The sequence below is a fragment of the Dermacentor silvarum genome, chromosome 2 (genome assembly GCF_013339745.2).
Source record: "Dermacentor silvarum isolate Dsil-2018 chromosome 2, BIME_Dsil_1.4, whole genome shotgun sequence".
Taxonomy (NCBI): Eukaryota; Metazoa; Arthropoda; class Arachnida; order Ixodida; family Ixodidae; genus Dermacentor; species Dermacentor silvarum.
This window is the reverse complement of record NC_051155.1, coordinates 166,032,943-166,057,820: the sequence shown is the minus strand read 5'-3', so window position 1 is coordinate 166,057,820 and position 24,878 is coordinate 166,032,943. Positions and strand designations below refer to the sequence as shown.

The 24,878-nt window shown below is 46.6% G+C and overlaps 1 protein-coding gene across 1 annotated transcript; it reads left to right on the top strand.

The window, feature by feature from the left end:
- Positions 1–2,482: 2,482 nt before the first annotated feature.
- Positions 2,483–3,367, top strand: LOC119440539 (uncharacterized protein DDB_G0290685-like; the record flags this gene model as incomplete). Its single annotated transcript, XM_037705437.1, has 1 exon — positions 2,483–3,367. A coding segment is annotated over exon 1 (885 nt), but the record flags the coding sequence as incomplete, so codon positions are not given.
- Between the last annotated feature and the right edge of the window lie 21,511 nt (positions 3,368–24,878).

The window sequence follows — 24,878 nt, the reverse complement described above, 5'->3', positions numbered from 1 at the left end:
AAGGCCGCTGGGCTCCTGGACTGAGGGGACCTCGCCAGAAATCATCAATCAAATTTAGAGAAATATAAAATGGCCCCAGACCCTTAAGGCACTACTGGTAATAAATCACTTCCAGCGCTTGTCGAATGGGTGCCGCAGTACAGTTAACCTGCCAGGGGGGGGGGGGGGGGGGGCCCTTAAGTGAGGGGGGGGGGCGCCGAGCACCCCCTAACTTTAAGCACTGATTACACCCGTCGCCTGAATCGGCCCACTTTGCATCACGCCCGTCTCCGTGATCGGCCCAGTTTACTGTGCCCACCTTACTCGGCAAGACGCCGACCAAGCAGATGTGCAAAACCCCGGGAAAGAAGGCACAGAAAGCATCCCTTCACTAAAGGAATTACGAGCATGAAGGCGCATATTGTTGTGTACTGTGAATATTTAGGTATCGCTTGTTGTTTCGCCACGTCATTCCGTTCAGAACAAGACCGGCAACCGGCTCATACCTGCAGGGGTAGCGAAGATTCGGGCTACATATAACTCGATTCGTTATACGCATGGGGTCATTATATATGGCTGTCCTGTGCGGGAGCCATTAGATACGACAGCAGCACCCAGCAGCAGCAGCCACGGCCAGGGAAGTCCGGGAGAGTTTGCCTTTATAGAAAGCTTCGCTTTTACGCCCACTCATCTCAGCTTGCTACCGGTCCAGTCTGACTTGTAGCGTTCGTCCGTGCAAGTGCCATCGTGCAGCGCTGCTGACGTGGCGTCCATTGTTCCTTCTTCTGATGAAATTTCGGAAACGTCCGAAGTGGGTGCCACAACTCCTTTCCAATCTCGACTAGAATTACACTTCGAAACAGCTGGTGGCGTTTTATCCTAGCCATTGCAAAAAAGAAAGAACGAAAGAGAAAGAAAGAAAGAAAGAAAGAAAGAAAGAAAGAAAGAAAGAAAGAAAGAAAGAAAGAAAGAAAGACTGATCATATTCTTATTTTAAGCTTACGCACATGTGTGTGTATGGGAAACGAAAGTATATATAGAACTGTGGCCGCGGCCCTAAACGGAATGTGAATTTCAATATCTTCGACGGGAGTGACAGTTTAATTTTGTAAGCTCGCAGAATGCCCATCCATGTATGTTCGCCGCTTTTTAACCTAGAAACCTTAATACCGAATGCAGTAGCTGCATGAAGTTTTAACCGTAGTGTATGCAGATTTTATGTAAGCGCGCGAAGTGGTTTGTGGCTCCGTGCGTATACGTCTTGCACCGTGAACGCAAAGTCGCACGTCGCGTTTCGATGCGTTTACTTTACATTCTGTGTGCCGAGTATTTGCCATAGAGTGTATCACCAGGCTCATGCATTTCGGTTATACGGTGCTCGTTATTAAATATGTACTGTTGGCTGTTTATTCTGAATAGCCAGCTGGCGCATATAGGACTGAAACACGAAAGGACAGACACGGACGAATAGTTTTGTAACCGTTTATCTTCCAGTGCTTTTCATGCTCTGGCTGGCTATGATCAATATCAAATCTCCCCATTAATTTATATTTATTCTTGCATACTCAGTTCGAGACATTCTGCAAATTTCGGCGGAAAAAATAGAAATTTGTCAAGGAAATCACCACGGAAATATTGAACAGGACGGAGTTTTTTTTTTTTTTGCATTTGATGTATGTTAAAAAAACCTTCATCAGCCGCGAAAAAAAGTCAGTTCTAACAGAACCCGCCGCGTTATACCTTTGTGGCTACGAAATTGCGCTGCTAAGCTCGAGGTCGCCGGTTCGATCCCGGCTGCCCGTGGCGCCCGCATTTCGATGGGCGGCGAAATGCAAAAACACCCGTGTACTTAGATTTAGGTGCACCTTAAAGAACCCTGGCTGTTCAGAATTAGTCCGGAGTCCCCCACTATAGCGTGCCTCATAATCAGATCATGGTTTTGGCACGTGGAACCCCTAAACACAACTAAATTTAAAAATTTAGCTCTATCAGAGGCTTGGCTCGTACACCCTAGCCTTTCTGTGCGCTTTTTTTCTTTTTCTTTCTTTCTTTTTTTACGGAAGGCGGGAATGAAAAGCACCGATACAATTGATCTTCTTTTCTGACTCATTATCGGAGCTCGCCGTACTTCTGCCGCCAGGAATAATTGAATGAGCCATATCATTCAAGCGCAAAGGCTACTGTGGAAATTGGAATAATATGCAAATGCCTCGGTGGAGTACACGCATGCTTTTTAATTTTATTTGTTTTGGGGTTCTCTTCTCACGCTATTGTCATAAAGAGATTTTTTTTTCATCGGGCCTGATTTGCATACTACTAATGGCCAACAGTCTGCTTTATTCCCAGCTTCCTGCAGTCGCGAGACTTCACTCTCGTCTGTGGTGCTCCTTGCCTCAGTTTGTGTTTGACGTGTTGCGTTATGTCTCGCAGTGCTAGAACCTTTTCTCTTGCCATTTATGTATTTATTAAGATGATGTCTATCCCGGTATTTTGTTTATTTTGCATGCTGTTAGCGTGTCTTGACAACAACAACAACGACGACGACGACGACAATAACGACAAAGACAACGACCAAGACAATAACGACAAAGACAACGACAAAGACAACGACCAAGACGATAACGAGAAAGACAACGACCAAGACAATAATGACAAAGACAACGACCAAGACAATAACGACAAAGACAACGACCAAGACAATAATGACAAAGACAACGACCAAGACAATAATGACAAAGACAACGACCAAGACAATAACGACAAAGACCATGACGACAAAGACAACGACCAAGACAATAACGACAAAGACAATAACGACAAAGACAATAACGACAAAGACAATAACGACAAAGACAATAACGACAAAGACAATAACGGCAAGGACAATAACGACAAGGACAATAACGACAAGGACAATAACGACAAGGACAATAACGACCAAGACAGCGACCAACACAATAACGACAAAGACAATAACGACAAAGACGACAACGACAAAGACAATAACGACAAAGACAATAACGACAAAGACAATAACGACAAAGACAATAACGACAAAGACAACGACAAAGACAATAACGACAAAGACAATAATGACAAGGATAATAACGACAAGGACAATAACGACCAAGACAGCGACCAAGACAATAACGACAAAGACGACAACGACCAAGACGACAACGACCAAGACGACAACGACCAAGACGACAACGACCAAGACGACAACGACCAAGACGACAACGACCAAGACGACAACGACAAAGACAATAACGACAAAGACAATAACGACAAAGACGACAAAGACGATGACAAAGACAATAACGACAAAGACAATAACGACAAAGACAACGACCAAGACAATAACGACAAAGACAAAGACAACTACAACAAAACAACAACAACACTAAAAAAATGACGACGACGACGATGGAGGGACGCGAAAGTCAGTTTAGATCCACTCAACATCAGCGCTCTCGCTTCAAACTGGACTACATTTATATCGCCGCCTTTGACATCCGTCGAATAGCTTCCGACATGATCGATATTTGCCTTTATACTTGTGAAAGTGTTCATGCTCACGTAGCAGCTTTAGACGCGTGTTTGTTTTTTTGTCCACATATAACTTGGTTTCCTCGCATCGCTACTTTGCTGACAGGCGCTGTGATGAATCATCAGCGTTCGAGATCCTTCGAGCGTACCGCGTGCTGCATACACCTCGATCGAAGCATCGAAGCACTCTTAATAGAGCGCGAGGGTGTCCGATGTTCTAATGGTGAAACAGGCCGAGTACCAATCGCAGAATTTAGAGTGCTCAGAATCAGTCCCGAATGTTGTGCCTTTATTAAATATTTACCTACTTATAACAATGCGTACTGCTTACCGTTGTCGGGGCATTGTTCTCGATCATACGTACGTTTACACACGCTGGTAGTTATCCGCAAAAGAAACGCGATTTCAGAATCAGGCTTTCCCTCATATCGTCTCACATTGCGGAGAAGCCAGCCTTCAACGGGCCCGCTACACTCGTGCGGACACATTCCAAAACTGACCTGAGATTAGCGTACGCAAGCGCGACGTTAGATTATATAAGTACGTTAGACTTCCTTCGAGACAAACTCTGTTAAGCGGAATTCTTCCATAAGCTGGGCAGTCTTGGGGACCTTCATTTACTTTTCATAGATTCTGCACATTTTTTATAAATCCAAACTTTCAATAAGTCAAGCGGATTCCTAAAGTACCTTCGCGCTTGTCCTAAATGCAGTCTATTGTAGCAAGCACTAACGGAGTTTTACGTTCGAAAGCTGCACTTAGACTACGACGGGCATCGCAGTGGAGGGCTCTGTATGAATTTAGACTACCTGGTATTCCTTAGCGCGCACCGAAGTCTAGGCTCGAAGGTTCTCGCATTCCACCTTTAGCACTGAAATGCGGTTGCATGTGTCGGCAGTCGAACCCCTGATTTCGCGTGCAACAGGAGAACGGCATGGGCACTTAGTTCATGTTAACTGCGCCACAAGAACAGACCACACAAGCGCTTGTATTGTCTGTTCTTTCTTCGTCCCCGTGTTGGGGCGCAGTTAATATGAATCAGTACCAACTCGCCTAGCTGTCAGTACTTCTGACAGGTGTCGCTGTGGATGGCATGCATATGTTAGATATAAGTGCATTATTTGGCAGCTCATTAAAGAAACGCCACACCGGCCGTCCTTTCGGAATGCCTACGAGGCAAGAAAACAAACTCTAATATTTTTAAGTATAATCATAATTACCACCTACTACGGCGGGGAAGCGAATTGACCGCTCGACATCTAAGCATGTTAGAAAGTGCGATACGAGAAAGAGAGAGAGAGAAAAAAAATAAACGAAAAACTACCTTGATATTTGACTGCACTTTTCCTCAGTGGAGGCAACGAAATCGAAGAAAGAACATCTCTCTGATACTACTGTAGAGACGACTCCGATGTCGGTTATGCGAGTCACGGAGACGACGTACGGATGGTTTCGGAATACTTCTTTTACGTCGTTGTTTTTTTTGGTTTTTTTTAGTAAAAGCGTGGCTTCTCCCTTATCTACTATATACAGAGCTGCCAATGTGCCCGTCGTTCTCGTTAGCCGGGACAATTTTTTTCCTCAGGACTTCGAGGTTCTTTGTCAGCTTGATTTTTTTTTGGGCGTTTTCGCGAGAGACCCTGGTCGGATGCCTTCCGCAGCTACTATAGTGTTTTTTTTTCTTTGTGTCCGCACTTGATTTCCGCTACCGGCTGCTTCGGTATAATCAAGAAACTGCGAAGTTCTTAAAAATTGAGGCTACAGATTTGCCATCGTCGCCATTTTCTCGTAGGAAAGAGGCCGAACTTCTTTCAATGTGTCTGCTGAAAGTTCCCGACTACAGTTCAATTTCTTATCGACCGGAAATATAGCTGAAGGCGTGATAAAATACGTAATAAAACATCAGTATTGTTTCGCAACGGCGCTATACCGCGTGACGCTGTTTTGATGACAAATTTCCAATTTTTTTTGTCTTGATGCGAATCATGAAAATGTGCCGAATAAAATACCAGATACAGAACTTTGTCCCTTTGTTACGTTCGAGTACTTGGTTTATCAACAAACAAATTAGCAATACAGTGACTTTTTTAACACATTTTTTGTAAAAGTTTCTCTCTTGAGCTATTATGGTCGGCCAGTAGAACAGGATTCTGTTGCAGTAGAGAAACGAGAGAGGCAGAAAGAAAACAAAAGAGAAAGAAAAAACAATACTAAGTTGAGAGGTTTTTTTTTCAGACTCAGTATTTAGGCAGTTCTCAAAAAAAAAAAGAAAAACTCGATCGAATTGATCGATTTGCTATGGCGCGGTATGGAAAAAAAAAAACAATACCAGTCCGAATGAGTACTAGTCAATACGTAATCCATTAGTAATATTATAGGCGACACCCTAATTTGCATTCAAGAAGTTGTAGTGGCTCATCAAATTTGCCTAAGTGTTCCTCGAGCACAAATATAGGAAATGAACTTGGTGCGTATTCGCGTGTCCGGCTCGAATCCAGACTTCACTATAGTAACCGCTGCTTCAAAACCAATTCGGTTTTTGCATGTCGTATTACGACTACGACAGACAAGAGGACAGTAACTCAGTTTTCGTCGCGGACATTCGACACTAAACGAAGTAAATGTGCCAGACGGTGACAGTCACGGCCCAGATCGCTTTAGAGATTACGAATTCGCGCCTGACAGTAATAACTTTAACGTACTTATGAATGTAGTGGTGATGTAGCCATGGACGGATTTTTCCTGATTAGCAACTGCACTGATTGTTCCGCCACGGCGTTTCAGGCGCTGACACAAGAGAGGCACCGTTCATCAAGTGTTCGCGTCAAACCCCGACACGATGGAATACCGCGAGCAGAAGGCTGTATGAATCTCCTAATCTGCTTCGCGCCTTTCCGTAAACGCTACACCCATTGAAGGAGTGCATTCAACTCGCTGTCGAGAAACGTTTGGGTTTCGTCATCACATCAACCACTTCAAACGACACTTAGGAAGACTTCAGTGACACCGCCTGAGCACTTCAAAGGAAGTGTTGTTCCACGTCATCAAGCTTGTGGCATTGTAGGGTACATAGCGTCCTATCTTTGAACATCACGCGGACCGTGGATGCAGTTTTAACTTTTTTGAAGTAGTATGGTTCGTGCTAGGCAGTACCCTCTTTGGGATGGCATTATAACGCATGGGGCGCCCAAAGTTGCTGAACACTTCATTATGGATTGAGGCGTCAATATTACGCGCAATAGCTCACAGAATAGGCTGCTGGCCTGTACCTATATTGTGCGTGCCTGAAATCAGCGGTGGAACTTATTTCGCTGTCGCTGCCCACATCACCCACATCTCCCCGTTTCTTGTCGTTTCACCATTTAATCTCGCTCACAAAGCGGAAGCTGATAGAGGCCCAACCGGTCATGGATATATAACCTGTACTTAGTGAATAAGGAAGACACGGAATAGCCGCGGGAGGCTAAGTGAGAGGACTGAGTGATCTTTTCGAGTTGACAGAGTACGACGAAATAATGCGCTGTCATGTTTCAGTAGAGGTGGAGTGCTACAGCTAATTAAACGCTGACACGCGGACTCTTGGTGAAAGAGTTGGTGTAACGTCGTGCTGACGCTACTTTAAATAGCCGCAGAATATTCCTTTGTTTTATCCACGCGACACTTCGTTAACATACGCTTTGCTTGGCCTCGCATGGTACATGAAGGCACATAAATATGAAACCTTCACTTGAAGTTTAAGAATAATAATAAAAAATCGCGCGTAATATGATTAGTTGTAGGAACCGGTCGTGAGGGAACGAGTGATTAACTTCGATCGCTCACCAATCGTAAAGCTAAAAAAATTCTTCGTTCCGACGCTGGAGCTGTCGATGCAACGCTTGTTTGAAGCTAAAGAAACGATGTGTGCTCTGAATTTCAATATTACCCTCATCTCTGCGTAAAAGCTTTCTGAGCCGTACCAGTACATTATAACTTTGGTAAGTGGAAATAGATGGAGAATCCTTCTTTAAGATCCTTCTGCTTCTCAAGATCCGAAGCCGAGTGCACTTTCTGTGCAGCTGGTCACAGAGATCTTGAGGATGAGCTCCCGCTCGGAGTAATTCATTATGTGTTCAAAGGCAACCGGAGGTACAATTGAAACGCGAGCGTGAAGCCTTTACGTGCAGCATACGGCGAATAACAGCAAACGCAGCTGGAAGCAGAGCCGACGGCTCACGCTTCCAAACTTTCTTTCGTTGTCTCGAGGGCGCATTTCGCTAATATTGGCGCGGGTGTACGTCTCTGGTCCATCTCACTTTCAATTCAATTCAATTCAATTCAATTTCCCAGCGTAAGAAGACAAGAACTGGGAGAGAACCGAACTTCTTTCTGTAGTAAACTTCGCCTTCGCCGCATTGCGAATCGGCGTGCGGTACGAAATTAGGCTGCACGGTTACTTTGGAGTAGTTTGGCGTTTGCTCGGAGTTGTTATAGTAGTTCGATAAAACGAGTTATTACCACTGCGGAGCGCATTTTCGTGCGTGCTTTACCATCGTCGTTAAAGGAAAACTGAGACATCCACCCAAATGTAGCAATTTGCTCCAATGGAAACCCAACCGGGTTCCTCGAAAGAAAGCCTCGCAGTTGAAGAAAAATTCGTCCTGGTCCGGGACTCGAACCCGGGACCACCGCCTTTCCGTGGCAGCCGCTCTACCATCTGAGCTAACCAGGCGGCTAGCAGATGGCAGGGCGAAGTAGGATTTGTCGACAACTCGAAGCAAAGGCAAGTGTATGACGTAATAGTTCAGCGGAAATCCGCTAGGTGGAGATAAGTAATTAAAGGAAAACTGAGACATCCACCCAAATGTAGCAATTTGCTACAATGGAAACCCAACCGGGTTCCTCGAAAGAAAGCCTCGCAGTTGAAGAAAAATTCGTCCTGGTCGTCCTGGTCGTCCTGGTCCGGGACGAAATTCGTCCCGGACCAGGACGAATTTTTCTTCAACTGCGAGGCTTTCTTTCGAGGAACCCGGTTGGGTTTCCATTGGAGCAAATTGCGACATTTGGGTGGATGTCTCAGTTTTCCTTTAATTACTTATCTCCACCTAGCGGATTTCCGCTGAACTATTACGTCTTACCGTCGTCGGCATACGGTCTTCACGTTTAATGTCTTGCCTCAACGCTATATGTTGCGCAAACTAAACTTAACGGTTTGTTTCCCCACATTACTTTGACTCGACTCCAGACGATGACTAAAAATTGGAGGACGCTTAAGCTTCGCTTTTAAGAGTGGAACGCGATAGAATTCAAAGATCCCTGACTGCTTCTCACGCTTCCCGACAACTGCAGCTTAAGCAACCGTAATGATTACCGGGAAACATTGGCGGCGAACACTATGCACGAAGGCGAGATTTCTGGTAGAAACGCGGCCTCTTGCGTGGGGCGATCCCGGAGATATTGCACAGCCGCGCCCAAAAAATTGCATAATTTTCAGGTTTCCGTTTTTGTTTCGTACTTTTAGTATTTCAGTCTGAGAAGATTTAACATAAAAAGCATGCGCTGTGGGTGTTTTGTTTCATGACAATTGCTTGTGGATTGTCATTCTCAAAATTCCGAGGAATAGCTTTGCCAAGAATGCAAGACAAGGTATGAGCAACATTAATGATAGAATGGTGGGGCAATATCACCCGCATATACCGCATGTCATATAAGAAGGCGTGGCATACACATGTACCTAAATAAATTCGGAGGGCCTGCGTGGTTGGGGATGATTTTCTCCGCCACCCGCCGACATCACACGCCGACGCCGGTTGCCGACGCCTGATTTTCTGCGACACGGGCCCTTAACGCTGTCGCGTTAAAACGCGACGTTGGGTTCGCCACATTGCCTTGACTCGACTCCAGACGATTAGTAAAACGCGAGGCTGGCTCTGCCGCGGCAATGCCTTGCCGCATTACAAGGAATGACAAAACGCGGTAGCCAGGCGGAGTTTGCCAGTCCTGGCGCGCACTTTTGCCATTGAGAAAGCGGGAGCGAACGAATAAACGAACGAATAAATTGACAGTGGAATCGAAGTAAACAGAAGCTTCTAGCGTCGCAGAGACAATTGGATGGAAGCCTGGGAGTGCGTGATGGAATGGGATGCAGGGAGCAAACAGAGCCGACAGCATGCGACTCCACCGCGGGACGCATCCAAATTAACTGGTCCCGCGGCGTGCGTCGGCTCCATGCGCCGTGGCTTACGCGCGATGTTCGGAACAGGCAGGGTCCGATTAGATTGGGCTGTGTGCGTATACAATGTAGACGCGGATCTGCGTCCATCACGCTTTACGGGGACGTGTGTGTGTGTGTTGGCTGCTGCTGTGATGCACTCGATGTCGCTTTCTCTAGGCGGTGCCGCTTCCATTTGCGAGTGCCATACGTTGATTGGCTCAGCGCGCGCTTTTTATCTTTTTGTAGGATAACGATGGCTACGTGTTTTTCTTCTTTAGTGCTGTAAGGCGAAGTCATCGCCTGCATAATGGGGGAACGACCTGCGTGCTTCACGTGTTTATTTAGGCTACTAGTGTTGTAGCCCGAAGGTGCGAAGCGTTGCGTTGTCTTCTTTTTTTTTTGTGGTACTCAGAAATTACGCTTTACCTGGCCTGGTGTTGCGATCGAGGCTTCTTGGTAAACGTACTGCAGAGGAAAATGCAGGGAGTGGCGCAAGCGTCCTATTTTCTGGGCGCAATCTCCAATGTTTCGTGGAAGCGCGTCCCTTCTTAGTATAAGCGCCCGAGATACCTTTGTAAGGATTATTTGATTCAACGTAATCTTGAATCAGCCATACGAGACGTTTTTTTCGTTTTGTCTTGTTGAAATACCGTTGCACTAACTTTTTTAGGAGGAACCCGATACCAAGTATTTAAAAATGTGCAACCCCAGCCGGCATTCAATTAAAGAGTGTAATTACTGCATTTGTTGTACAGCGCATATACAGGGTGTTTCAGCGAACACATTCAAAAATTCTTAAAGGTTGCTTGTGGCAGATAGCACAATTCTAGTTAATGAGCTGGTCTACTCGAAGAGGCGAACATTACTTGCACAAGAAATTGAAATGCATAATCGTCTGATTAACAAAAACTCACTAATTAAGTTTTTAACTAATTGCCTGATGGCCCATATTGCAATATACAAATTGTATCCGTGGAGTTCGCAAGGCGGATCCACTTGGAATTTATTCTCAGGACGACACCAGTTTCGAGATATTAATTCCCGAACTTTGCGGAGAAATGTATTGGCGTTCCAGTTAGGTTCTTAACAAACCGTCCTTTTATGCAATAAAGCACAAAATTAACTGGAACGCCAATGCATTTCTCCGCAAAGTTCGGGAATTAATATCTCGAAGCTGGTGTCATCCTGAGAATCAATTCTAAGTTGATCCGCCTTGCGAGCTCCACGGCTACAATTTGTAAATTGCAATATGGGCCATCAGGTAATTAGTTAAAAACTTAATTAGTGAATTTTTGTTAATCAGTCGATTATGCATTTCAATTTTTTGTGCAAGTAATGTCCGCCTCTTCGAGTAGACCAGCTCATTAACTAGAATTGGGCTATCTGCCACAGGCAACCTTTAATAAATTTTGAAAGTGTTCGCTGAAACACCCTGTATATTTATGAACAGCAAACGAAGGAAGGAAAGGAAACTTTTTTTTCAGAAAGCTTCAGGCGCTGTGCGATCGACGCTCGGTTTGCTACCGTGCACTGGAAGAACAAGAAATGGAGGGATAAATTATAACAAAACAGAGAGAGAGACAGGGAGAGAGAGAGAGAGTACGGCATCATTAGGGCGAGCACAGCATAGACGAAGATCAAAAATACGCTGAATTGTTGTAGTCGTTCGCACAAGCTATGGTTGTTCGGAAGCGCTCCATCAACTGTGTGACACTCGGTGAAGCCTCCCTTTTGTGAGGCCCATCTTACAACGCCCGGCTTCAGACGGACAGCAATGCGTAGCTTGTTCGTGCGCGGCCGTTCCGAAAGTTTTTTTTTTTCTGCGTTTGACGCAACGCAAAATCATGGAGACGCTCTCTGCATCTAATATGCTTTCGGTATCACTTGCCATGCTTAGTTCTTTGGATGACACTGCACTTATTATCACGAACCCTCTTTTCGGAATGATGATTGTCTTTGCTTCGAACTCGTAGCCAAATAACAAATGCTCTCGCGCCGAAGAAAAAGCAGAGGCAAAAGAAGAAGGAGGTGAAGGAGAAGAAGTAGTAGTAGTAGTAGAAGAAGAACTAGAAGAAGAAGAAGAAGAAAGAAGAAAAAGAAAGAAGAAAAAGAAGAAGAAGACGGATTGTTATCACTCTGACAGCTGAAATGCAGTTTGACCGGCTGCATATTCTTGCGTGCACGCGAAAAGAACGCGATGGAGCAAACGAACTAACGCTGCCAATTGTCCTGACAGCCAATTGCAGGTTCGCGAAGGACAACGGGCGCATCTACGTACACCTTCGGCTGCGAGTGGCTTCGACGGCCAAAGAATTGTCGATCGTCGTTGGACATCTCGAAATCAGCTCTCTCGCACGCCAGTGTGTACTCGGTGAAGGCCGGTGCGGTTGCGAGGGTGCAGTTCTGCGGCTTTGGCAGCTCAGAGAGAGAGAGAGAGAGAGAGAGAGAGAGAGAGAGAGAGAGAGAGTGAAAAAAAAAGAAGTAAATGTGAGAGAGAAAGGAAAACGGTAGGCGGAAAACGACTTCATGGCGTGCGCGCGCTCCGCCGCGATTCGATTTCTTCCAAGACCGAGCGGCTTGATGACGGCGGAGATGAGCATCAATCGGCGATTGAATGAGCGGCGCGTTGTTGCGTCTATGTGTGCGTGTCTGTGGGCTGTCACCGGGTGTTTTTGAAGCGCATTCATGTACGGAGGCACGCCTTTTGTCATTGGTGGTGCGATGATCGCGTGCCGCCCGGGTTCCCAATCCACAGGCTATTGAGCGCGCGCGACTCGAGTCGCGCCTGTAGGCATCGCTGACGGGTATTGGCCCTTCGTTAATTTTTGCCTAAAGGTCTTAAAACGTGTCCGACTACTATAGATAGAGCCTGTATTCACAAATATTTCAACACAAAAAAGCAGTTCGTAAGAACAGGTGCTGGCCAGTCGGGAGCCCTGTTAGAAAAATGGTTTTGGCTTGTTTAGACATACGGTACAGATGATGGTGGACTGTAGCTATACAGGCGGGTTCAGCTTGGCGATCCGCCTGGACGCCTATTGCAGCATCAAGCAAGCCAGTTTCTCCTTATGGCGAAACAGCGCAGATGACGGGACGTGTGAAAAACAGACAGGACAATGCACTTGTGTCTCTTATGTTTCTTATGAATGCAAGAAGAAGAAATGAAGAGGGAAAGAGAGGAAGCAAAAATAGAAAAGCTAGGGAGGTCAACCAGACGAGCGTTCGGTCTGCTACCCTGCACTCGGGGTAAGGAAAAGGGACAACAGAAAGAGGGAGAGGGGGAGCACTGCGCGCACGACATATATACAAAGCTTCCTTGCGAGCTATAGCGGACCTTTCTGAACAAGGTGCTTGTGCATTCAGGCATGCGGAAGGCCTTCTTGCTGTAAGATCTCAAGAAGAGTCTCCGAGGCGAATGTAGTGGAATACTTCGTGGAGAAAGCTGTGCGTGGAAAAAGCTCGCCGTGTATACAGCATCCGCTGCACCGCACTTCGTGGCGCAGTGCCAAAAGCGCTCGCGCACAAACTTAACCGGCAGTGTTGTGCGCACGGAAACAAGGTGACGAAGTGTAAAATTATACTTGCAAACCGTGCAAGTTGTTCGTCGCATCCTTTTCATGCAACGTTTGGTTTTACAGGCTGTCCTTATAGAGTGGTTTCTCGTGTTGGGAACGCGTATGGGGCGCCTCGTCATCATCTTGTCGCGCACTCTTTCTTACTGCTGACTCTGTCGTCGATTACCGCCCTAACTCGCGGCGGGCTGCGTCGAAGAATGCGCCATGCGTTGGCGTATAGCGAACGCGCTTCGTCGAAAACGCGGGAAGCGCTCGCCTCCACTACGCCGAACCACGGTTCGAAAGGAGCAGCGGCGTATACTGTATTATACGTCGTCGCGATTTTTGTTTACCCCGCTGTCGTCGACTGCACTAGCGGGCGACGTCGCGGCGTTGCCACCGTTTCCCTCGCGACTCCCAAAGGACGCCGAAAAAAAAAGGAGAAAAATTTAGAGCTGCGGCCAAGTATAGAGGTCTTCTTTCCCCAGCGTACTATTTCGCGATGCGGTCGAGTCTATAGGAGCGGAGGGTGCGATGAAAATAACGAGGATCGATCCACGCCGTACGTGTGCACACGAGGTGCTCGTCGTAAAGTATAGGCATCGCATCGAAACTGGATGACTGCGTATAGGGCGTAAATCTTGCCGATATAATACGGCGGGCGAAAGTGACGTCGAGTTTCTTCGCTCGTCGTTTGTTGCGTTTAGGTGCCACCGACATTGCCTGGCGCGGCGCCGATTGGAACGTTACGTAAAGGTCGTATAGAGTTTCCTACAAAAAATCAATATAGGGTGAGCTCCGGCGCTGCGATATCGTTCAGCTGCCACAGGAACGATGGGTACGCGGTACATGGATTTGTCTAATATTCAAGCCTGTGGTTTCAGACGTTCTTGCTCTGCAGCTACTTATTACGCTTGATCATTCTTAATTTTCAAGCAATCATACTTTTCTAAAGAAGCACGGCAAGGCAATGATTAAGTATCCGCGCACATGCATAATCATTGCCTATTATTCAGGCTGTAACGCAATATTTCGCTGAAAATGATCAGCTTGAAAAATGACAAAGCCGTTCGAAGCCAGAATGCCTGAGTTTAGGCAAATCCACGTATACTATCCGTCATAATCCCACGCTGGCTGAATCTCCATGCTCACAGTTCCCGACTATGCACCTGAGTTTTCTCAAGTAATGTTTGTAGGAAATCCCACGATACAAAGTGCAGCGGAGACGGTCGTTAGTGCAAGAAATGGCCCGACGCTCTGCGCACGCGTTGAGTCGCGAGCTAAGAAAACGCGCGGAATGAACGTGACCCGCCGTCGTATCTCTCCCGCTTGCTGTGGTTCGTGCAGCACGTGCTAGTTAGACGGCCTTGCATATCGTAGGTGCGGAGTATGCCGGCGTGCTGGCGAGGCGGCGGATATCGTCTATAAACAACCTCCCACCACTAACATTAACCGAGGCCGCTTTCCATATAAGTCTTCTCAAGGATGCAGCTGGTGGTCATGTCTCTTATTAAGTGTAAGTCGCATCGTTTTACAGCAGTGACACCGCTCTGCCATAGTCGTTATACCGCCCGTGCCACGTATACAATGCATCTGTGCGCGGCGGAGTTATAGTTGGCGTACGGTCTGCAAGTTTCGATCAACAGTGGACGAGCGAACGTTTCGATATGGGGACTGGGTGGTGTCCACATCCACGCCCCAGCGATGATTGCACCTGAGTACCAGAAACAGATCTCCGAGGCTATGCTTTTGCTAACCGCCGGAAGCGATGGCGGAGCCGTAAACACGTCATAGACGCCGTGTTTTTGACACCACCCCTTACTTTTGTCAGGGCGTTTCGACGAGTCCATTTGTCGAAACGTTGGATCCAGGTTGACACGTCCCCTCGTTCGCTTACACTGTTTTCGAGCTTCCGTCCTCCAGGGATTAATTTTTCTTATTTGGCCCTGTCATAGTGTGCTCTCGTATTTTGTTCGCCGGCGGTGCAGTGTCCTTCGCTATACGAACGACCCACTAGCTCAAGCCAGTGTTCTGCTTGGATGTAACTAGCGCGGACTTGGCTGACAGCTGGATGGGAGAGTAATGGTGCGGGTCATTCGGTGACGGCGATTATACCGACGAAAATAAATAAAATATTCTACCGACTAAAAAGGAAGGCTTGTTTTAATGCGAATGCATTATATGTCTCATGAAGCAGAAAATCTGGCGTGATCAAGCGATGGTACCAAAAATGGCCGACGGCGCAAACAGTAAAAAGACGTCAAGAAATGCTCGGATTGAAGTCAGATTTCTCAGGGAGGTTCCTATAAACAAAGTGAATTAATGGGTTTGAAAAGAAAATTTGTTACATTTGGGGTCTCTGGGAATTGAACCCGGGTTTCCGGGTGCAAGACGAACACGCTTCCCCAACGCCACGGCAGCTTTTTTTTCCTTTTCTTTTCATTATTGCCGGTTTTTCGTGGACAGGAAACACACAATACATGCACCTACTAAGAAATCATAACATTTATAATGCTAAAAAGGCACGCCAGTAATTCCTAGCTGACCTGTTGGAGTTAAAAGCGCTTCAATGGCACCAAGTCATCGACGCCACGGCGGCTCCACGGTTCTGGTTGACTAAAGGTGTGCCTAGTGCGTGCGTCATTGCACACGTCACGTCGCAGCCATATGTTAGAGTAAGGTGACTGAAGTTAGAGTAAGGTGACTTAAGGTGGAGTAAAGTGAATTAAGCTGAAGTAAAGTGAATTAAAGTGGATCGAGGTTGATTAAAGTTCCATAACGAACGGGCGATCAAGGACATCAAGTAAGCATCGTGCTACTTTACGGTTCACAAGGCAATGCTGATGTCCGTGGATCCAGTGCCGCCACCAGGAGTTAGTGGTGAAGGAGTCTGCACATTGGATCTGTATCCCTCGGACGACGATATATGTGTCACGGAAGAAGAACTCTTTACGTCCGACTTACCGTTGGAATTCGAGGAACTGAATGCTTAAGATGAGATCTATGAACGTGGAAAAAAAAAAAAAAACTGAAGTTTGCTTACATCAGTCGCGTGTGTGTCATGGTGGTATAATGAAGCAATCGCAACATGATCTCGTAGCTACTTGGCGATGAGTTGTGAATGGTTACGGTCTGGTGATCAACGAACGCAGAGATAGGAAAGCGATGAACGGAACGCAAGCTCGTTGTAGTACTTAAGAAGTCTTTGATGGTGATAACTGAGAGAAGTCATAATGCTTGCGCACTGAAATCACGTAAGGATTCAATCACGTAAGTGACTGTCAATTTATTCCTGTACTAAGGGAGCCGCGATTCATTTTAACTATTTGTTGCTTCAATACAATTTCCATGCAAGTAAAGCAAACTTTCAACAGAATAAAGCATCAAATCAGTCTCAAGGGGCCAGAGAAAACCCAGGAACTAGTGCAATAGTTCAGGTATGCAGAGACACGCACATACACGCGCTTAAAGAAAGAAACAAAGAAAGAACGAAGGAAAGAAGGAAAGAAAGAAAGAAAGAAAGAAAGAAAGAAAGAAAGAAAGAAAGAAAGAAAGAAAGAACATTGCTCGCACGTGCAGCGCCAGGAATGAATAAATTGCGAGTGACTATGGTGAGAAATATCATGCTGTGATAATGCGTACGCGTGTTTGTAGTTCCTCTGTTACTTGAATTTGTCGAAGCTCTTTGGATACATACACTTTTTCTTCTCGTCTGTGGGTAACTTTTTTCTCTCCTTTTGTTCATGATGCGTTCACGATGTTCACGATCGTAATGCATTATTCATGCATTACGTCAGACCCGAACGATACTGCACCATCGCAAGCTTGAAGAGGAGGTAGTTTCATTCATTGGAATCTGCCTTGCAGCAGCTGTTTATGAATTATTTTTATTCGCTTATACTTAAGTTTTGGCTTGTAGACTAGCAGCTTTTTTTTTCCCTTCTAAACTTAAATTTTCTGTTTAGCTGTTGGACAAACAGAAATGGAGTAGCCAAGGTACCTTCTGCTGTAATCTCTCTCAGCAATGCACGTGCCACAGTAGTGAATAGGTGTAAAACGAAATCACCAAGGCTTGCCACAATGGCGCATTAAACAGCTCTGCAAAAGCACCAAAACAAGCGCATAACTCTGGCATTAGTCACGGCCGGAGCGGCCAAGTGCAACGAGCTACAGGGAAAAGTTAGCAACTTGTCCCACGCCCCAACGAGTATACATATATATTTTTCCTTCTCTTCACCTACCCTTTGTGTCTCTCGCGTTCTCCACCTGCGCATCACGTCGCCACCCTGGAGACGGAACTGAGTGCCCGAGTGCTACCGTTCGCATTCGAGTCTTCTCTGCAAGACAGAGCTGCGCTGCCGAGAAAGGGACCGCGTAGCGTTTCGTCTTAGCTTGCCGTGCTGGCGTCAAAAAAGGAAAAAAAAAATCTGTTGGTGTCCGTATACTTCTATATCTTTATCTTTTGCCAGCGCCTTTGGCACTAGCTCCCTTATACGTCCGGTACGATAGACCTGCCACCAACCCCATCGCGGCCTCGTCTTGTCAGTGTCCACTGGCTTTACGCTGGGAACCCTTCGCCTGTATAGTACAGCTGCTTCTCTCCAGCGATCAGTCGTTCGTTTTTTTTCCCATCACCCGCTTTCGCTGGTTGTCCATCGCCTTCTCAACTTTTTTCTTTTTTTTCGTTTCAGCCCTGTTCGTCGGAGTTGTTTTTCTCTGCAGGGCTTCCGAGAGGAGCCGAGAAGCGAAACGAACGCTCATCTTTCTATTCTTTTTGCTTTACAAATTTGTCGCTACTTTATCTCGTTAACCTCTTACGTTAACCTCTTCATTTCTTTTTTTTTTCTGATTTTCCTTTTTCGGCAAACAGTTGGTCGCGCGCCAAGGTTATTCTTTCCTCTCGCTTCTTTCCCGCAAGAAGAAAAGAAAGAAAGAAAGGAAAATGAAAAGACAAGAAAGATCAGCAGCCCCGTTCTGTTCCAGCGCTTCCGACATTTCCTCCTCCATGCTCGATGAGGCTGAGAGATGGTGGTGTTGGCTGTGCTGTATTTTCTCCGACTTTCACTTTCTTTTTGTTTCCTGCATCGTGACCTGAGCCACCGTTTTGTTTTCTTCTGCTGCTACCCAACCCCTTCTAGTCTGCGCCGCTTTATATAAACGCCGCCGCCACCGCAGCAGCAGCAGCGTCGACGACGTGCCTGATGATTTTTCACGGATTTTTAAAACCGGCTTCGTCGTCGTCCATCATCCGCGCAGCAGCGTCTCGGTCGTGGCTTCTCGCGGGGCTGCTGGGTGGAGTGCGTGCGTGGCTCGCCTGTTTTCTTCCTTTATACGTGGTGCCGATGCAGCTGCATGGTGGAAGAGGATTATGCCGACGGCCTTGCCGCGTATATGTACATAACGATGTCGGCAAGGGCGTTCACGTGGCCGTGACGCCAGCATACTGGGTGTGCTGTTGATGTCTGGGCTCCGTCCGAAAATAGCTCGAGTTTCGTTACGGTTAATTCCCCCCGCATTCTCTGCACACGGCCTTGATCTTTTCTTCTGCGTTGGTCTTTCAACTTGCGCTGTGTTGCATTGCACTGTATATTGTAGTGTAGATAGACAGAGGAGCGAAGAAGGAGGATAAGTAGGGAGGTTGACCGAGGCCGTGCCCGGTTGCCTACCCTACACTCGGGGATGGGAAGAGGGGACAGATGGATATGAAAGAAGAAAGAAAGATAAGATTAAAAACATAGTGAGGCTTTCTGAAGGCGATTGGACTGTACCACCGCCTGTGGCTGTCAGTTAATATTCATCTGCGAGTTTGTATTGTGTATATTTTGTACTGCCGATACGTATATCTTTGTAATGTATGAACATTAGTTTGTTGTTTGCCTACTGTTGCTTTCGAATTTATTTCATTACTCCGTACCTCTGCTAGGCATTCACGGGAGGTCACAGTCCAATCTATAACCGTGGTACCATCTCCTGTATGGAATCGGTTGAAAAAATAGCTTATGAAAAATAAAGTTTGATTCTTTGTTCTCTCTGTAGATGCTTGTTACGTGGCTGGAAACTAGGAAGAAATCCATCGTAGTGGGTTTTGTGATGGTTTCACGGACGGCTGCCATACCTGACTATATATCCTATGAGGAAAATCACAAGTGCCGTAAATGCAATGGCAAATGACGGCAATGGTAACACGAATATGATATAGACAGGGCAAGGTTCCGAGAACAAAAATTTCAATTTTTGTCTATGTAGTGATAATGTTAACTAGCGGCAAAGAAAGCATCGCTTTAATAAATGTCGACGCACGGCGCTTATGGGGCCTTCGACTGATCACTTGACTGTATACTCCGGAATCGTTACAATGGCTGTTTAGAGGAGCAGTGGACATAAATATAGGCTGCTGCTGCTGATGATGCTGGCTCCAATATGGGTAATTGAGCTTTACTATCAAGAGCCCGCTTATGTCCTGGCAATACATCTCGAATGCATTCTTAAATCATTTCGTATGTAGCGCTGCCGGAGCGTTTCGGAAGAGACCAGTCGGAGATGCTTTCAGCTATACAGACACCAGACCGTCCGCAGATGAGTTGTCATTGCCTCCGCCAATTCTTATATACCACGCAGATTCGACGCAGCAAAAGTACTGAAGGCGGCTGTCACTTCGCGGTCGGCGAGCGAGAAAACGCGCGAAATGCTTATCACGGCGCGCCAGCCCTTCATTGATCAACGCGCCATAATAGCAAGTACCGGCGGCAAGCCCGCCGAAAACGACGTCTGTTTGCGTTCCGGCTTCCGTCTGCTTGCGCTATAGGCTCGTTGTGACCCATAAAGTGGGACGCGCTGCAATCGGGGACGTGGTTCGGGAGAAGCCCGCAATGCTTTAGATGGGATTCGAGGGCGTCTTTATATTCAAGGATGGCGCGAAGGAAATCGCGCTCTCGCACAGCGCCTTCTTATCCACGAGTGCCAGCTGCCGCCGCTTTTCCGTTTTCGATGGGTCCGAGACGCCCTTCCTGGTCCGAACTTGGTTTTAGGCGTCGCAAATTTATATTTGCGCACGCGGATGAGAAAATAGAGTGAAGGAAATAACAAAAGGATGATTTCCAATGTAGTTTATCTCAATATATTTAAGCCTTCTACAGAAAGAGAGAGAGAGAAACGAAGCGGGATATGTAGGGAGGTCAACCAAGGACGTGCCAGGTTGGCTACCCTACACTTGAGGAGGGGGAAAGGGGACGAGAAGATAAGGAGAGAAAAGCAAAATAATAGTCAGTCATTCGCAGAGTCGGTCATAAGCGTTCGTACAATAAATGAGAAGGCAGGGTAGGGTGGAAAACCAGACGTATGTGCTTGTTGCTACCATACACAGGGGAAAAAGGGGGTCGAAAAATGGGGGAAAAGAAAGAAAGGAGAGAAAACACTGAAGGTGCCGCTTCGTCCGGAGGTGTGTACATCGAAACTGCAGTTGCTCGCCGATGTCTGTCGACTCCAGGAACTGCAGGGAATGCACGTATCGTTTTCTCGGGCTCGCGACGCATCTGATCCGTCTTCGCCTTCTAAGAGGCACAAATTTAGGTAACCTGGATTCTGGATTCAGGACCAGTCTCGGTGACAAAAGTACTTGGAACTATACATGCCAAACTCTGCATATGGTAAGCAGCTTATTGTGACATTGGTGATAGGTATCAGATATGTCGCATGGAGGCCTAAACGCTGTGTGCGGCAACGCGTGGACATTCTTCCAGAGAGAGAAAAACAGAGAGAGAACTTGAGACGGAAGGCAGAGGAGTTAACTATAGTAACTGTCCGATTGACTGCACTGGGGCAAGAGGAAAGCCACATTAATGTGTTTGTGTGGACAGTTCCGAAATTTCAGGGAAAGCTAATGATCTGCGGCGCCAAGCCTAAATGAGGCATGTAATCAGAGAAGCTGGAACTGCGATTTCTCACATGAGTTATCATTCCGGATTTCATTTTCTCGATCAGATGAGCCTAACGAGGCCTTGGGATTCCAACAAGAATCATTGCACCAGAAATGGTCTTTCAAATAATTTGTGACCATACTTTCTCTTTACGCCTGTATTTTGTTTCTCTCAATACATTTCCAAGTCGCTCGGGTTTATTCTTGATGTTTGGCGCGTTTCACGGTAGACTATGTTCCCGGGATCCTCTTACTTTATAAGCAACAACAACAGGAAGGGTTAAAGGTTTTTGCGCGCTTATACTGATGTTTCGTATCTGCGTCGAGGACATTGTTGGCTGAACCACATGAGCCTCCACGTGCCGAACTAGAGCTAAAGAGTTTTAGCTCTAGTTATAAAATCTTTAACTTTTGCAGTCACTCATGTTTTTTTTTTCCTTTATTTTTTCAAATCTGTACTTTTGAACTAGGAGGAGGTGCTTGGAATCCAATCATTTTTTTTTCTTTTATTAAATACCGACGCCAAAATATGGGGCAGAAAAGGTGCATCACTTCGCTTACTGGGGCACCTGCATTTTAGGAGCAGTACAACGTACTTCATCATATACGCAAAAAAAAAAAGAACTCGGTCAGCTCCTTGTAGTAAATGATATACATGACAGAGATGCAGCAGGACACTTTGTTTTAAAAAAAATATGAAGATAAACGAAACGCTTGCAGCCGTGTTGTGTGATTCTGTGGCGCACAGGCGAAATGTGACACACTGTAAACTTTTTATTACCATCCTGGAAAAAAAGGCAAGGCTGTTAAAAAGGGCCCGGCGAAGCATAAGTTTGGAGCCGTACCACGTTAGCAACACGTACATGGATGGGCGTTACACCACGTTTACACAAGGTTCCGCAGAAAAAAAGAAAAAAGAAAAAAGCTGGTCCTTCCGACAAGAGCGCCCGTGGCTGCTAACAAGACTGATTCATTCCGTATTCGCCTGGACGCTCTACCTATACATATATGCACGTCGTGAGCTCATTGCATGACTTGCGGTGCTCTGGCTATAGCTCCTGTCTAGAAGGAGGGGAGCGTTGCTCAGGTGGTCAAATACACCTCAGAGAGGGTTATAGCGTCCCGCCTACATTTCCAGATCCGCTTCCAGCGCACAGAACTCGTGTCACACACACAAAAAGTGAGTAGAAACGCGAAGAAAGGGCAGCTCATCAGCACAGCCAGGAGACCTCGTCGCTAGCGGACTCGGTAATAAACAAGAGGCGGCCATGCGCTCCACGTGCCCTGGGCACTTCATTATGCATCTCGGTCGGCCCTGCTTTCTTTGCCCGCCGTGCCGAGCGGCCGCTCAGTTTTCGTGCCGCCCCGGTCTACTATAAACGCAGGTCGAGAGCCACCGCGGAATGCGTTCTGACCGCTGGCTCGGAGTGATGGTCCTTTGACCAGCGCAGCGTGCGGTGCCGACGGCGACTGCTACACAAAAGAGGGGCGTGATATGGGCCGTGTCCCGTTGTGGCGATGAGAGATGAAAGTGCGATGTGTGGCACCGACGCCGAGAAAGGCAAATATATATATTGGAGGGCCTCGACGTTTCATATCGTCAACGTGGCACCACCCTCGTATTGTCGTTTTCTCCCGACCAGCGTGGTACACTATATACAAAACCTTAAAAAGAATAATATGAAATAAGAACGCTACCTTTGAGGGAAGGAAAGGAAAGGAAAGGAAAGAAAGAACGAACGAATGAACGAACAAAGTGAAAGAAAGGAAACTTGCGGGAAATAGCGGAAGTTGTTCGAGCCTTCCTGTTTGGATTGGGGCAGCCGCGTTTTGCGGCCTGTTCGCTGTAAGGGCTGTTCGATCGCTTTGCCTTTTTTTGGCTCTCGCGCTTCGATACAAGCCCGCAGCTGATCCTCCTCCCTACCGTACCCTTAATTTTTCTTTTCTCTGGTCGAAGTTCGCGTTCCCGGAGTTTTCTTTCTTTCTTTTTTTCTTCTTCTACGGTGCTTGCACGTTCCTTCTGTTTGCCGGTTCTAGCTTTGTGCACTGCGCTTTCGATTTCAGCTGGCTTTCACTTTGATCCCTCTCTTGCGTCAACTTCAATAGCGAATGCGCGATCGAAACGAAAAGCAGCCGCCGCTCGGGGCGGTTCACGTGAACCAAAGAAATGGCGGCAAGCGAAGCGTATGCAAGTGAGGACCGACAGATGAAATAAAGGAATACGGTGTTTCTTCGGCTATGCTCCCAAATACTTTGCACGCCATTTGAATTTTGACGCGCACATACGATAAACGCGTTGGCTCAGTGCATTTAACAAAGAGAAATTCATTGCCTAGTTACTTCTATATCATCATTCTTTTTTACCGCTACGCTCTTATCAGCTTCCCCCATTTACCGACTTAGATTACCCTCGCACTCCCCAGAGCAGTGTTGCTGGCTACGGCTTTCTGTTTATTTTTTCTCTTAAGTTCTTGCCGAAACCGAAATTTCGCGCAAGTGATTTTATATCCAAATATCGTCTTTACTACCAGCAAAAGAACGCTGATGAAATCGGGACGCGGGCGTCTTTCCGTCGTTGTCTTTTTTTCTTTTTTTTTTTTGCCCTCGGAGAGACCGACACATCTACAGTAATTAAAGTTATGATGATTATGATGACGGTTATGACGTTCCTCGACTAAGACGCGCCTCCAATGCGATGTCTGGGCGAGGAATCTGGATTGGCCACACAATGTGCTAGTAAGCTGTTCGCGTCTTTCAACGTGACCGAGAGACGCGTGAGCACGCTCCGCATCTTCATTATTATCAAGGATTTGATTTCCCGGCGGTCGACAGGTTAGGACAGCACCGTACGACTTTTGTTTATGTGTTCTGTGTCTCAAATGCACGCGAATTGTCCTCTCACTTGCAGCAGCGCCGAATGTCTCTGCCTTATGAGTGACGCCGCTAAACCGCTCGTAACCACCGATGTATCGCTTGGGCGGTTGCTCAAAAGTCTACCCGCCGCTTGCATTCGTGGTGACCGGTGTCCATGTCAAGGTTTCGAAACGATATTGCTGGAGAAACCGCGAACCTTTCTCTGTTTGACTTCTGAGTGAATTATTAAAGCGATCGCGTTAAGGGCCCCGTGTCGCAGAAAATCCGCCGTCGGCTGCGGCGTCGGCGTTAAGCATCGGCGTCTGGCGGAAATAATCATGCCGAACCACATCATACCGCACCACCCCGATCGCCTAGGCCCTCCGCGTGGCTCAAGGCGTTAGTGAACAAAAGTTGAATTTCTCAAAGTAAAATCTGTCAGAAAAATCGTAAGGTACGAGTTAACCGCAACCTACAGGCGTGATAGCGTCAGACTGTAATTTGAATAGACGAGAAAAAAGCCTGATCAGCAGCCAGGGATCTTTGAATGCTATCGCGTTCCACTCTTAAAGGCGAAACTTAAGCGTCCTCCAATTCTGATGGTGTTTCGCTGTACTTGGGTTCTAGGCAACATTGAGGTGAATGTTGAAAACCGAGCCTTTCTGAATTTTGTACACGCGCGCTCCTCGGGGCAACAGCAAACAATTAATAAAATAATAAAAAAGGTCCTAGGGCCTTCACATTTTGATATGACGGCTTAAATTGCTCCTGTAAAATGTCTTCCCAGCAATGTATTTGTGTTTAAAAGTGAAGCCGACTTTAAGGGGATCAGTGT